This window comes from Salmo salar, chromosome ssa26 (genome assembly GCF_905237065.1).
Source record: "Salmo salar chromosome ssa26, Ssal_v3.1, whole genome shotgun sequence".
NCBI classification, from domain to species: domain Eukaryota; kingdom Metazoa; phylum Chordata; class Actinopteri; order Salmoniformes; family Salmonidae; genus Salmo; species Salmo salar.
The window spans coordinates 27,718,868-27,734,680 of record NC_059467.1 but is presented as its reverse complement, the minus strand read 5'-3'; the positions used below and the strand labels follow the sequence as shown (position 1 = coordinate 27,734,680).

General features: G+C 41.1%; 1 protein-coding gene across 4 annotated transcripts in view; it reads right to left on the bottom strand.

Moving 5' to 3' along the window:
- Window positions 1–15,028, bottom strand: part of LOC106587522 (BTB/POZ domain-containing protein kctd15) — a 28,952-nt gene extending 13,924 nt beyond the window's left edge. The window contains exons 1-3 of one of the 4 annotated variants that reach the window (XM_045708453.1): window positions 14,201–15,028; window positions 11,102–11,277; window positions 4,648–4,792 (exon numbers count right to left, since the gene is read on the bottom strand). In XM_045708453.1, coding sequence (XP_045564409.1) covers window positions 4,648–4,792; window positions 11,102–11,277; window positions 14,201–14,209 — 330 coding nt within the window. In that variant the 5' untranslated portion in view covers window positions 14,210–15,028. Of the gene's footprint in view, window positions 1–4,647; window positions 4,793–11,101; window positions 11,278–12,501; window positions 12,932–13,765; window positions 14,177–14,200 lie in introns of those variants that run through there. The other 3 variants (XM_045708452.1, XM_045708450.1, XM_045708451.1) reach the window with 3 other exon arrangements.
- Between the last annotated feature and the right edge of the window lie 785 nt (window positions 15,029–15,813).

The following is a 15,813-nucleotide window of genomic DNA, read 5'->3' as shown; positions in this document are numbered from 1 at the left end:
ACAATTTTATATTGCGTCAAATGAGTATTGTAAATATGCTAGCAAAACAATCAGTAATTGATTTTGCTACCAGTAGCTCTAGCTGGAAATTAGACAAAGGTAAATTGCTACATTTATGGGTGCTGCATTCCTAAAATGTTATTTGATGTATTTCCTGTACAAAGGGTAGGTCAAAAATACACAGAGGTTAAGATAACGTCGTCACAAATCTTGGACCAGCACTGTTGCTAACTAGCAGCAGAGTTGCTAACTAGCATAGCTGGTCACATTGTTGAAAAGAGCTATGGGATATTAGAATCTTGTTGTCTTAACAATTGTCATCTTCAACCTAGCACAAAGGGAAACAATATTTCCCATGACATAGTGAGTTGCCATACCCTCCATGTATTTGGTCGGTATCAGGACCTTCTAATCATTCTCTTGATGAAAGATACTGGTTCAAGAGAAAAGTTGATAATCGCAGTGTATTATAGTCTTTATGGACTTCTAAAGTAAGTTAGGGTTTGTGCAGAGGAAAGAAAGAGAGTGTGCCTGTTTCAGTCTGACTGCATCATCATTGGCTGTGGGTGTTGGGTGCTAGGGGTGCTGGGGGAACCAAATCTAAAAAGAGTTTTCCCTCGCCTCTCCACAACACTGTTGAGTACAGAGTATGGTACGGCAATAGCAGCAAATAACATTTAATAACCCTGCCTGCCTCAGTCAGGATGGAAGAAATAGCCACTTTCAAATCCCCCTGCATGAAAAACACTAACATGAAAAACCTTCTGCTTCTTTAACCCTCATTCAACCCCCCATCTGAAAACCAGGAATGGCCCAAAACCAACTCTAGCTGAAGCAGGCAGTGACGCAACACATCTTAAGCCGACATTCTAATATTTAAGATTACAGAATGTGAAGGGGTGGGTCGGTCACTTTTTTCTAGGCATCTCTACGCCCTCCTCACTGCGGCTGACAAAATACATAAAGAGATGTTCCCCCTTAGGGGTGCTCTCTGTATCGAAGTGTAGCTCCTCATCCTTCACAGGTCTGAAGCCACGGATAGATGTGTTTTTAACAGGGGTCTGTCTGCGAGGCACTTTAGTCATCCTAAGCCTGAGCCGGGCAGAACAGAAAACAACAGAATAATCCTAACGTAATGCTGAAGTGAGGATGAGAGGGGAGACAGGCCCAACAGCTCTGTCTTGGCTGTATGCTGCCAGCTCCAAGAGACAATCTATCCCACAATCCTGTGTCCAGACAGGCCGGTTGAGCTCCAAAATAATGATCCGACCTGATCACCCACTGGCAAGGCAACATCGCAGGGAAGGATGGAGGGAGAATGGAGGAAGGGGGGATGGAGGGAGGGAGGGAGGGAGAGCAAAATAGAGAGATGGGGAGAGAGAGAAAGAGAAGGAGCATACAGAGAGAGAGAGAGAGCATACAGATAGAGGGAAACAGGAACAAAATACTTTTTTACAGCTAACTAAACCAACAAAATTAGAAGTTACCTTCTGCACTGTCATTTGACATGGATATGGCAACGCCACTGACCTATATGCAGTGATAATGAACAAGACGATAATGAATGTGAAATGAGTTAGCCTTAATATTATAACACTTTGTCTAGCACTGTGAGTGACTGAGAAATCTACTGGATCGTACTGACAAATAAAGAACTTACTGTTCATTGATATAAGAATATAATTGTCACATGCAAAAACACACCGGAATGGTTAAGGACCATCACCTAATTGACTGAGCATTGCTTACACACTTTGTGATTCATTGTAGTCTGAATAATGTCTGAAATATGTCATGTGGAAGGCACATTAAGAGTGAATATTGTATTACATCTACTGATATATGCTGAATATTTGTTACTATTCTGCTAAGCAGGCTTTCACATTGATTTAGCTAAACACACAGCATGTTGGCTGCCAGCAGGAGAAGAGAGGCAGGCCTGGGGCTACGCCAACACTGATTGTGTTCAGATAAGAACATGCTCAAGTCATCCTAACCGTATTTGCATTTTTTCAGAGTTCACACAAATTGAAAGGTATGCAGATCAACAGAGAGAGAGAGAGAGAGAGAGAGAGAGAGAGGAGGCTGGATGAGGGCACGTGAAGAGGGCACGACAAAGCCTATTCCCCCTCAGGCAACTAAAAAGATTTGGCATGGGTCCTCAGATCCTCAAAAGGTTCTACAGCTGCAACATCGAGGGCATCCTGACTGGTTGCATCACTGCCTGCTACGGCAATTGCTCGGCCTCCGACCGCAAGGCACTACAGAGGGTAGTGCGTACGGCCCAGTACATCACTGGGGCCTAAGCTGCCTATCATCCAGGACCTCTACACCAGGCGGTGTCAGAGCAAGGCCCTAAAAATTGTCAAAGACCCCAGCCACCCCAATCATACTATTCTCTCTACTACCACATGGCAAGCGGTACCGGAGTGCCAAGTCTAGGACAAAAAGGCTTCTCAACAGTTTTTACCCCCAAGCCATAAGATTCCTGAACAGGTAATCAAATGGCTACCAGGACTATTTGCATTGTGTGCCCCCCCAACCCCTCTTTTACCCTGCTGCTACTCTCTGTTTATCATATATGCATAGTCACTTGAACTATACATTCATGTACATACTACCTCATTTGTCCCAACCAACCAGTGCCCCCGCACATTGGCTAACCGGGCTATCTGCATTACATCCTGCCACCCACCACCCGCCAACCCCTCTTTTACGCTACTGCTACTCTCTGTTTATCATATATGCATAGTCACTTTAACCATATCTACATGTACTACATACTACCTCAATCAGCCTGACTATATAGCCTCGCTACTGTATATAGCCTCGCTACTGTTATTTTTCACTGTCTTTTTACTGTTGTTTTTATTTCTTTACTTACCTATTGTTCACCTAATACCTTTTTTGCACTGTTGGTTAGAGCTTGTAAGTAAGCATTTTACTGTAAGTCTACACCTGTTGTATTCGGTGCACGTGACAAAGAAACTTTGATTTGATTTGATTTGAAGAGAGGGAATTAATGTAATGAGTTGAAACAATGAGGCCTGATGCTGCATTCGTTTGACTTACAGTCATTGGCTGATTGGACTGTGTAGAATGGGAGTGGATGAGAACAGCTATAGCTTCCATACAGTACACTATACAGATCAAACCAAAACCAAAATGTACTTTGCCAAAAATGAGAAGGAAGCTTTCATGTCCTCACTGTTGTTCAGGTCAGTCCCCATTCAGCCGTAAGGCTTGGCCCTGAGAGTTAGCCAGGGGGATCTGCCTCTCCTCTACTCCCCTTAGCCAGAGTGATGAACTACTCCAAGCCAACAGGGGAAAGACATGGAAATGTGGGTATAATAAGCTGAACTAAAAGGGATCCGGATGGACAGGAACAGATGGAGCACTGAATATGCTCTCCTTAGACATCATCAACCAGAACTTTACATTTTACTAATTGTGTTTTAGATCGATCAAAGTGGTTATATCACAGAAGATTTGGCCTGAGTCCATGATCGATTGTTGGCCTGAATCTTTGCTCTGTTACTAAGTAGAATAACTTAGTAACAATAATATGTGTATATTTCCAGAGCCGGTTGTTTTGCTAAGCCAAGCGCATCCAGGAAGGAGTCTCCTCATGCGCACTCTGAAACAGGAGACAGGTGTGTGCAGCCACAGTGGGCTAACATGGACCAAAGTAGCTCCAGTTTCCCAGGAAGCACTGTATAAAAGTGTGTGTGTGTGTGTGTGTGTGTGTGTGTGTGTGTGTGTGTGTGTGTGTGTGCGTGTGTGTGCGTGCGTGCGTGCGTGCGTGCGTGCGTGCGTGCGTGCGTGCGTGTGCGTGCGCGCCCGCGTGCGTGTATCTGTCTGTAGACATCCCCTACAGTACACTCCCTCCCCACACATTCCCCTTTGTCAGACTCAAGACCACATTATTCTCACCTTCTCTAGTATTCCTACTTCCCTCTCAAGCCCAGTTCCTTTAAACTGTCATGGCACTCTATTGAGAGCAGAGAGGGAGAGAGGCAGTGGCTGGGAGACTGGGTGGTACTGTCAGACTGGAACAAGTGGAACAGGGGCTATACGGCCTGTTTCACCTGGCCTCACCTCTATAGAAATCATTGTTTTGTGAGAAACAACAGCTCTGGGCTTTGGTTCACATCACAGAACTATGCTAAGTTTTAGACCGAATTTTCACCTTTCCTCAACTGTATATTAAATGTTCAGTCTGGGATCTTAAGCACTGACAAATTGTAACATATTTTAAAAATTGCATTAAAAATATATATAGAATAATTGGAAATTCGTAGCATAGCAATTTCAGATCTACTGGCTGAAATTATACAAAACCTTCAAAGCATCACTTTAATGATAAATCGGTGGGGATTAATTATATTCGATTTCCAATGTTTTAGTAATAAAACAAATGACTGCTGATATTGACTTATAGAATGTGAATGTAATGCTAAATAATGTTTATAATATAAATTGATAGACAGCTAAAACTAACATGTTGGACATTCTTCTCAGATGAGAGGGAAGATCAAACTTTGAATCAATCATCTATCCTTTGTATATCTCTACACTGTGTGAGTTCATACAGCGCACATACAGTACACATGACGTTATGGTGTGCAAATACAAATCATCATGTACCTTGAAGTCATCTGGGAGAAGCAGTTTACAGGTCCTCAGGAAGCTGAGAATGTAACGGAATATTTCTCCATCCCTGTCGATGAAGTAGTGCTGCTTCAAGCTGTCCAGCACGATGGGCTCTGTGCCATTAAACAGACGGCTGATTCTGGAAATTGAAACACACACACACATATAATGGAATGAGGTTGAGTTGAGCGGCTGCCTTCAAATGTATGAAACAATTACCCTCCATTAATTTTTCCATTTTATTAGCGCTAAGTCTGAAATGTATTAGCATCCTGGTTGAAACAAGGGGCTTAGGGCACATTTCCTGTGTTCCAGGCCTGTTTGAAGTGTCCCTTCTGCTGTGTGATTAGGACAACATACAGTGTCTCGGCTGGTACTTACAGAAATGCATGTTATGGGTTCAGTTTGAAGCTCTATTACTAAAGGGTAAATCAAACATGTACCTGGGGTTTGCTACAATGAAATATGATATATGTTTCTCTATAGCGTTTGAATCCATGATGCTCTGATACCTATTTGTGTTTTGAATACAAATGTTCTACTGAATTAGCTATTGATTTGGTTCATCTTTGAAAACAAGTAAGAGCCCAAGTGTGACTACTACACCTCGTGCCGTGAATCAACATTCACTCAAAAAGTAATTTCTCTAAAATCACTGACGCAGTTTTTCCATTAGAATGCAGAACAACAGAGGGAAATTCCATGAATTATGGACATAACTTCTAAGTAATAAGACACCTGTAGCTTGCCAAGCATCCATCCATAGTCGGCCTCTCAAAATGTAACCAGGAGTGAATAAGGAGCAAGGCTAACACTGGAAAATGCAGTAATCTGTTAGCTTTCATCCCACCATATACTGTCCATACGATGCCTTGAGATAAGGTTGGACAACTACACATTTCTCTCATCTCTTGTGAGGTTGTCCAGGTCAAGATGTAAGATCTTAATTTGATCACCCTGTTGCAGGAGGACTTTGCAGGAAATTAAAAAAGTGTAGTCTATTTGACATTTACAAAGGCTTCTGAAGTTTGTAATTTCCACTTTTAAATTTCAGACTTGATTTTCCCTTACAAAAAAAATCCCTTAATTATAATCCACATAATAATTTACATTTCCTGTTGCTGCAGGATTTTATTCCTGATGTAGCAAACTGGCCCAAATTAAGATCCTACATCATTAGCTATGGTAGCTCTCAACCATTAGTTCATTCATTTCACCTCAGATCTGCACTAGGTGTATAATAACTATAGACCTGGAAGGAAGAGAAATAGGACTTTTATGTTGGTCATTATTAGAGACATGATTGACATGGTGTCTTTATCACTGTTTTTCTTAAGTATTTGTATGTGTCACTCAACAGTTTTCTGTAGAATTGGCAGTCGAGGTTAGAGTAACCTTTAAAATGGTTTCACTGAAACATTTCCCTCCTCTCTCCCAGAAACAGCTCTTGGCAGAGAGAAGGCTTCTCTGTTATCATTGTTCTGATGTAATCAGCTCTTTAATCATGCTAACAGCTTTTAGGTCAGCTGAGTACAGTTAAACCACCAGAAAGTCTAATTCTCACAAGCTGCTTTTGCCCAGTGACTGTTAAATCCTGTTATAAGACAAGAAAGAGAGATGCTATGGGAATCTCTACACACACACAACTGTATTACATTTTAGTCATTTAGCAGACACTCTTATCCAGAGCAACTTACAGTTAGTAAGTACATGCATTTTCATACTGGTCCCCCATGGGAATCGAACCCACAACTCTAGCATTGCAAGCGCCATGTTCTACCAACTGAGCCACATGGGACCGTTTTGCAGTTTTGACTTTATAGTTTAAATCTCTAAAGCGAAATGCATTGACTTTCCATTACAATCCTTTGCTTTGTAAAGACACACACAGTGCCTGTATCAAAGGGCTTCATCAGGTATAGACTGAATCCTATCATGTAGAATTTGCCCTCTTTTTCCTTTCCTGTTAACTGTATAAAGAGAGCCAGTTTAAAGATGCTTTTCCCTCTCTTTCTCCCCCTCTCTCTTTCCCTCCCCTTCTCTCCCTCTTTCTCTCTCTCCATCTTGCCCCTCTCTCTTTCTCCCTTTCTCTCTGAAAATCGATGCAAAATGCTTTATAAAAAACCAATACTCATCTCCCTGTATTGCCCGAGGTGTTCCTTTCTCATATGGTCTTGCAATTCTTCCAGCTAGAATTTCACCATACCCCTCCAGGCTAACTCTGTTTTTCATCTCCACTTTTTTAAAAGCAATTAAAATGCTGCCTGTTTTTCTTTTCTTTCTTTCTTTATTTCTTTCTTTCTTTTTCCCTCTCTCCATTTCTGTATCTCCCTCGGTGTTAGTGTTTCCTTTTGGTAAATCTCTGATTGGGGACCCTCCGCACCTGAAAGACGGACCCCCGCCCTCACCCAGCTTTGTTTCTGTCATGTCAGACAGGTAGAGAGAGAGAGAGCTATACACCATCCTGCCTGCCTGCCTGGCTCAGAGAGACAGAGAGAGTGAGAGAGAGAGAGGGAGAAAGAGGGTGATAGAGAGAGAAAGAGAGAAGGAGAGTGAGTGAGTGAGAAAGCGAGAGAGAGAGAGAGAGAGAGAGAGAAGGGCAGAGTGGGAGTTCGTGAAGGACTGGAGCATCTCTGATCTCCCATCCCAGCGGTGCTGAGTAGAGGCAGCGTGGGTGAGCAGGCTGTAGGTAGACATCTCATGGACCCACACAAGTCAGACTAACAGTTTAGAGTCTGAAACTCATGGCTAGGGGTGTGGGTGGGTCAAGACAAGTGCAGCTTTTCACTCTCTCCAAAATGAAAGACCTGAGCTGTCTTCAATAGATTCCCAATGAATTTTGACATACATTGCAGGACATCTTACATATGTCTGTGAAAACAAATGCCCAGAGAGTGTGTTTGGATGAATGTATCAAACCCAACTTCAAGGGAGTACACTGGCTCTGTGAATAGATTTACAACTGGGTAGGGATGCCCATTGTCAAGTGTACACAGAGATTAAAACTGAAGGTTCAAACATTACTGAACTCTTGCCTATTTCAAACTTTAATGAATAATGTTGTTGATGTGTGAAAGACATTCATAAAGGGGAGTAATAGTGTGTTTAGAGAGTGGTATATTGAGTGAAAGTAGAACAAGTGGTATAGTAGCACACTACAGTGGTTTCCAAACTGTGGGGGTCCACCCCCCTTAAAAAAAAAGAAAACTGTAGAATGCACATGGTGCAATCATACATCATCAGTATTCCTCTTGTCATGTTATCCATTGTATACTTTAGAGAGCTATTTATAACTTGTCAGAAATGTCCAGACCAACTAGCCCATGTCAGCTAAGGTTTTTTAGCTAGATTTGTTTGCCCATAAATTTTGTTGTGATGTTTGAGTCACTCAAATATCACATGAATACACATGAGACATGGCAAAATGTGTAGAATTGCAAGAAAATGTGGTTTATAACGGCAAAATGTTCTCTCCACCGACAAAATGTTTGGGGACCCCTAGCATAGTAGACAGTACCAGGGATGGCTGCATGTAGCTTAGTAGTTAGAGCGTTGGGCCAGTAACTTAAAGGTTGCTGGTTTGAATACCCAAGGTGATTTTTTGTTTTTATGCTATATTATATGCTATATGCCATCCCTCATAGATAATGGAAACCAGATTAATTATCAAAATAAGTAATAACTAGTGTCAAGGGTCATTTCAAAATAGTTTCCTTGTCTGTGTAATATTCTTCTCATTTACTTTCCTTAGCCTCAGTAGAATGGAGCTCTGAAGCTTATCTCCTTAACTGTGAACTCCCCAGAGCGGGTATCAATGTTTGATGACCCCTGTCCCTTAATGCAGTCTGTACAGAGGAAGATGAATTTCCAGACATTAGTTACTAGACTAAGTTTCTCTACGCACTCTGCATTATTAACGCAGCAATCTATTAAAAGTAATCATCAACTTACAATTCTTTGAACCTTGTTCTTTAATTGTCAAGTTTCAGTGGATCATGGATGGCGGACTAGGACTAGACTCCTCCATGCACGACACACCGGATGTCCTCTAAAAAGACTGCATATAAGTCTGGATATTGCAGTGTAATTGTTTTGCTTTCTGTCAGCCATTATCCTAATTCACACAAAAGGGCTCCTCCTCCACTGGCTCCAGAGGAAAGTGCACCCCTGAGGCAGACTGTGTGGAACACTGAGGATGCAGAGAGAGAGAGAGAGAGAGAGAGAGAGAGAGAGAGAGAGAGAAAAAGAGAGAGAGAGAGAGAGAGAGAGAGAGAGAGAGAGAGAGAGAGAGAGAGAGAGAGAGAGAGAGAGAGAGAGAGAGAGAGAGAGAGAGAGAGAGAGAGAGAGAGAGAGAGAGAACTGGCTCTCACATACACAGTGGTATCCTGTCATTACTCTTACTGTAATAGCACTGCTTCTGAGCTCCCTACTATACAGCATGTTTGTTTCATTTGTATAGCTTTTCACCCTTGTGTATAATGTATATGCAATGTGTAACATCATTATGCAATACCATTATGTGAGGTCAGTGAAGGCTCCTCAGAGGAGGTAGGGAATGGCCATCATCCTCAGTGAATTTCATAAAAAAGAATTTCAACAGTGTAGGCTGTGTGTAGCGGTTATGATATGGTTTGGCTTGGAAAGTTTTTTTTGCCTGGTCACTGTGTTGTGCATTGAAGTCCACAAGCGAAGGGAAAAGGTAAGAGGAGTGCGCATCGATGTGAGAAGGAATACAATCTGCCTGCTATGAAAGTGAACTGTTTACACATGATCAGAGGTGTATTCATTCTGCGGATTCTGTTGAAAAACGAAACGGGGATAAACATACCTGAATTTGTCCAACAGAAACTCTTGTTTGCAACTGTTGGACTAATGATTACATCCTAGATCAGCTAGATGTATTGAAAGGGTCATTGTCTGTCCATGTGTCACTGTCTGTCACCTAAAATGTTTCTCTCGACCTGTGTGCACCAACGTTATAAACTTTCATTCATAGGCTAGGTTGTAGCAACCTCATGATTGGTGTAGGGAAAATGTGAGTATCATGTTGTAGCCTAAACCTATCGCTGTTACATTGAACTGGGTGAATGGAATATGAATGGTAGTCATCCAATATGCTGTAATAGAAATAAGGCCATGCTCATAAAAAAACGTCCTCCCTCGTCTTAAACGGCACCGACCGCCACTGTGTGAGGTACATGGTGGTGTAAAAGTTACATGATAAATAGTATAGACAAGTGTAAAACAACACGGTATCATTTGCATAATGTACATCCGGGTATATGTGTGGCTGTACAGTGAGTGTATATGAAACAACCTGTATTTGAACATCTGGAAAGTCATTCAAATATATAAACTATTGATTTACTGAAATTCTAATTCTAATGTCATAAAACGGAGGGTTAATATGCACATAATGCTAGTAATAACAAAAACGTTCACTCAGGTATTGTGTACCTGCAGTGTCTTGTCCTGTCTTGCTGTCCAACCCTCTTAAATGAACCAAACACACAGCTTATAGCAATGACAGGCATGACATAATAATACTAAGGATAAACAATGGCCTATTATAGGCATGGAGATTTTCTCACAACAAGATAAATCATGCTGGTTTATGGACATAGAAAACAAAGTAGTTGACAGTGATTTCCTGTCAGAGCTGTGTGAATATCCAAGGCTTATGTTGATACTTTTCCTCTAAGCATTTCCTTAGATTTTCCTACAAACTGACGTATGTTAACCTTGGCTTAGCTGAAACTCTGGCTTCAAGTAATAGCAATTGACTAGAGCATGTAGCTCATTGAATATATAACATAAGGGGTCATTTCTATAGAAAGCATGAACTAACTTCAGCATAAACTATTAGCTTTACTATAAAGTTGCATTGCTCGTTTTAGTTGCAAATCATTTGGACATGGATTAGAGATGGTTTTAGATAAATTGGTTTTGTTACTATAATGGGGAAATAACAGCTGACATTTTCTCTCTCCATAATGTACAATTAAAGTGCATAAACCTGTAGCATCATTTCAGCAAATGAAAGAGTCAGCAACTGCAATTAACACATTTCCATCTGTTATAAACAGGTTATAATCAAATACAATTCAAATGAGGCCATATGGAGGTTAGGCTATCCAATATACAATATCAAACTAGAGAGAAACAATCATTAAAGCAATCAAGTATATCACTGATATCAAAAACTTGTAATGAGGGGTTTTGGAGCATCATGTCCTAACAAAAGTGTTACTGAGCACAATGACTTATTTAAGTTTATGGTGGGAGACAATTTCAAGTACAATATGTATCAGTAGGCTACACTCTTGAATTAAAAATGTTCTAAATGAATCCTGCAACAAAAGCACCTTGGGTGGCACATCTTGGCACTGTGGATAATAAACGAGACAAACACATTTCACTTATTGTATGAGAAAATCCGATTCCTTACCTTGAGTCTGGGTATTTGGTGAGAGTAGCCAGGCTACTAGTATACATGTGTCCCCCGACGTCAATGTGAACCGGAGCATTCGACTTTGTCAGTTGAGCCGGTAGAGGGATTCCTTGTGTGGACATAGGAGATACCGGGGACCGGGTCAAAGACAGTCGTGACATGCTTCTTCCTTCCTTAAAATAAGCAAATGGAAAAGCCATAGACATCATAAATTACTCGGGTCTCCAGAAAGTCTGTATCTTCCACCAGTGCGATCCTGAGCCTTAACAGATCACTTCCATGTCTGTCTGCTCGCATATTTAGCTTTCAAATTATTGCCACCGTTCTAATGAAGTATGTTTGCATCTTTTCATTCAACGCCGGAGGGCAGGATAGGAGGATGATTATTATGGCTCCATAAAGAGGAATGCTAGGTGTCAGCCTCTAGGGGGATAAAACAAACTGCAATATTCTAATTAAAGGTCGTGTTATGTGTTAGACGTGATATGCCCAGACACACCAACCACCAATCTGAGAATACGGAATCCAGGGCATTTGTTCCCGATGAACTCTGTTCCTGAACCAGACATAAGAAAACATTCACCCCTTACAAGACTGTTGTGTTCTTTCTTTATTTTACCCCCACACAATAATGTCCTATACATGTAAATGTAATACAAAAGTTACTGGTGCATCAAAAATAGCATCTCATATCATAGGAGTCAAGGGGAATTATATGTATCAAACACTATAAAAACATAACAGGACCAACCAAGATGTGAAGACAAACTACTTAATAACTCTATAATATCTGTCATGAAAATGAATGTAAATGTACAAGGTCAGGAGTTTTAATTAATTGCTCGGATTCCTCCAATGACCTTTTAGAAACGCGGGCACGCTTTTGCCACATGTTCAACTGAGAAAGGATGCAAGTCCTCAGGCTGGTGTGAATATTGGGGATATTGGATGGAAGGCATGAGAAACATATGACCACTTCATGAATGTCAACTATCCGTTACATGAATCCCTCCCAAACTATTCAAGAGCCCCTTCGTTTACACCCCTTCGTAACATCCAGGTAGCATACACTTGGTTGGCGTGCTACAGGCCACAGCGCAGTCCGAGGCGCATGGATACAGCGCGTCAGAGTTGGGTTAAACAATGATGTAGGCTAATAAACAGATGTGTTGGGGATCATAGTTCCTCAAGTTTGCATACAACCAATCACCACAATCGAATTTAATCAAGATTGATCAAGATAACATGTTTTCCTATGGGGATTTACTTTGCATTTTGCGCAAATTACGCACAGGCCTGTGAATTAAATCCCAACATTTCAACTCACAAACATTTAATTAATATCAGAGTCAGTTTAATTGGAAACAGATATAGTTAGAAAATGTCAAGCAACTTACATTAGGATGTGGTTTCATGAAAAAATATATATCCATCATGTCTGCAAAAATGGCGGGTCGCTGGAATAAACTAAATTATTATAACTTGAAAGAAAGGCATTTCATCAACTTGTTCTTCCATGCAAGAGCACATTTACTAAACTTTGAATTTTAACCATGAAAGGTGAACAGAAGGCAGTTGTTAGGGCTCATTCAGCCCTTTGCTCCAGGCGAGATGCCCTGGGGCACAAAGTGTTGTTGAAGACTACAGAATTTTCCAGGGTGTTGCCCGCCTCGCTGTGTACACCACCAAGCCTTCAGGAATAATGATCATTTAATACGCACGCTGGATGATACGTTTCAGGCCCCAGTGAAAGAAAAACTTCAAAAGACTTAAGAAGTTTTTGGCGTATGAGGCTATCCCACCTCTTCACTTAGCCATGGGCCACAGTAACCAATACTGATAATATTGTTGGGGGAATATATACCAGATATGAGACACACACACACACACACACACACACACACACACACACACACACACACACACACACACACACACAGGGTTAAGATGGGAGGAGCTGACGAAGTGGAGGGTAACGTGAAATATTGGAAAGCATGTTTATTATGTGATCAATATGGGGGTAAAGATGATCATTATTAAAAGGCTATAAGCCAAGAAACTCGATGCCATTATAGTCTCACAAGAGTTCTCACATAAAAAATACAAATTCCGGAACTATTACCATTGACTCGTTTGAATGAGATCAACTGACATCTGTTCCTTGACTTTGTGTTATAATAGTTTCATATTGACCAACATTCTAGCTGAAGTAACTCTAGCCAATAAGCCGGTTTGAAACGTTCACAAGAGTTGGTTTTCACTATGGGCAATAGTGTACCAAAGAAATACATTTGACAATTGTGCAAAGTAAAGATCAGAATGTGCGTAATTGTTGTAAAATAAAATAGCCAAAAAGAACATGCACAGTCGCAGAGATCCATAGAGTATCCACTTTTGCCCTCTTGAACAGTTTACACTGATGCGCACGGATAGCCTACTTCTACCAGATGCACAATATGGCGTCTTACTCATTTCTACCATCATGAAATTATGATTCAGAGACGTTTGATTCAAAAGCGAACAATGCGTAAAATTAATGCGTAAATATGCCAACGGCATCAATAGACAACAAGTGAAAGACAACAGCCTAGACAAACATTCACACCTTTCCCAGACTGGACAAAACATAGCCCTACTACAAGTGAAGTTATTCCAAATTACCTGGTGTTGAGTATAGTTTGTTCGCTGATACTGCAGGCTATCATACCATGAGGAAATGCCGTATCTTAATATGAATTTAGTCATACCGTTTCAAACATCGTAGGAGTCCGAGGGAATCCGTTCCAGTATCTATCAGTCCCAGCTGATGACTGCGTTCCCCTTTTTCACATGCCCCTGGTTTCGTATAACTAGAGTGCCATCCAATAGCTGACCCAAGCATTCCTCAAGTATAATCCGCTCCTTTGAAACGAAACTGCCAACACTGTATCCACAAACTGTTCTAAAGCATGTGAATCTACCAGTGAAAGCTACATTGATTAAAAAGAAGGGTCGCTGTGGCTTTAAAGATCTATCTATAGCTGATGCTGACTGACTTGCTCAGACCAAGCTCTTTCCACAAAAGCGGCACAGGAAGAAGCAAAGCAGCGTTCTTACCTTATACATAGAAGAGATCTCTCCTTTCCCGTTTCGGTTCTTATTTGTATACACTTAAAAACTGAGTCGGTCAAATCCTGCTTCGTATTTTAGCTTCTTGAGTGTCTTTTTGCTTAAATGAAACTGCCGGTCTGTTATGAGAAGAAAGCCAATAATCCTGTCTCTAAATAACAGAGCAGCGCTAAAAAAGAATTCTTGCTCCGGGCTGCCCAAACGCCTCTGGGGCAAGGATTAGGCTACAATTAGCTCTACTCGCACCCAGTCAGATTTTCAAAACGAAAAAGTGATACTCTCTCCCTTTTACAAAAATGATGTCTATGACCAGATATAATAATGATTGCTAGGTTTTTCGTATTTTCCGGTAAAACATATAAATAGACCAGCCCCTGTAACGGTTTAACGTTCTGGTTTGCAGGGGGTAACGGTTAAGTGCTATTCAATATCAAGCAAGTGTCACGTCGCTCAATATATTTAGAGCAGGAAAAAAGCAGATTTTAATCATTGTCATTTCGTCTGATGTAAAATTTCCTCAGGCATTTCCAGCTAGGCATACATTTCCATACCCATTTAAATAAGTAAAACAGGGCACGCTTCCCTAGTCGTGTACTTACAGCTATTATAAAGGCACACTAGTAACTTGTTGACAAAGTGTCAATAAAATAATAATATGTAGATTTCCTTGGATACTTTTCATGCGGCGATTTTCCCCTGTCCCTTCTCCACTAATGTCTCCAGTAGTAACGCCAAATGTCCTGTAGGCCATTAAAACCAAATGACGTCTATCGACATGCATTCTGCTATTGCAGAAAGCGCCCTCACAACCTGCCTCCAGCTAAACGCGCCATTTCAATTATAGCACAGGGCTAGATGGAGATGTCTGCAGTGACAATTTCCTATGCAAACAGCGAGACAGACTGCTAGCCCAGCTAGAGCATTTTACTAATTTACCTAAAGATGCATTATGTTAAATGTTAGGCAAATGTATTATTTTGTTATATAAAACGCTACAATGCCCCAACAATTTAAATCAGCGTTGCATCCCTATTATAGTAGGCTAAAAGGCACCCTGTGTAAGTCAAAGTGATATCTCTTTGCTCTGCCTCCTTCCTGTGCAGGTGCTCACATAGGCTTGTGATTATTTATTTATTTGCGTGTTTGTTTATTTACGTGTAAATAACTGTGAATAATTGATGCATTGAACACGGTAATTACTGTAGGCCTACTGTCGAATCCAGACACTCCACGGCGCTCAGCTATTTGGTTTCTTGATATTTGGCGCCAACCAGTGTGGGAAATGATTATTGGTCCAAAGAAAAAATAATAGTGAAGGAATACAACAGTAAGGTGAATTCGATTGCAATGAGAGCTGCCTTTTGTGCTCCAATTTCATTGATTGATCGAATTAAAACGCGTCTCGTAGAGGAGGTGGTTTCCAGGTTCATGTCTGGTGATTGGCGCGCCAAACTGAACGGCTAGAAGAATTGGATAGAAATCAGAGCTGCCTTAGGAAGCAGCCCCCCTAACAGGGCAAGATAAACATGCCCTCTGGCATACATTTGTTGTCTTCAGGAGTACAAATTGGAGGCGAGAAGACAGGATTTTTTCTCATTAAA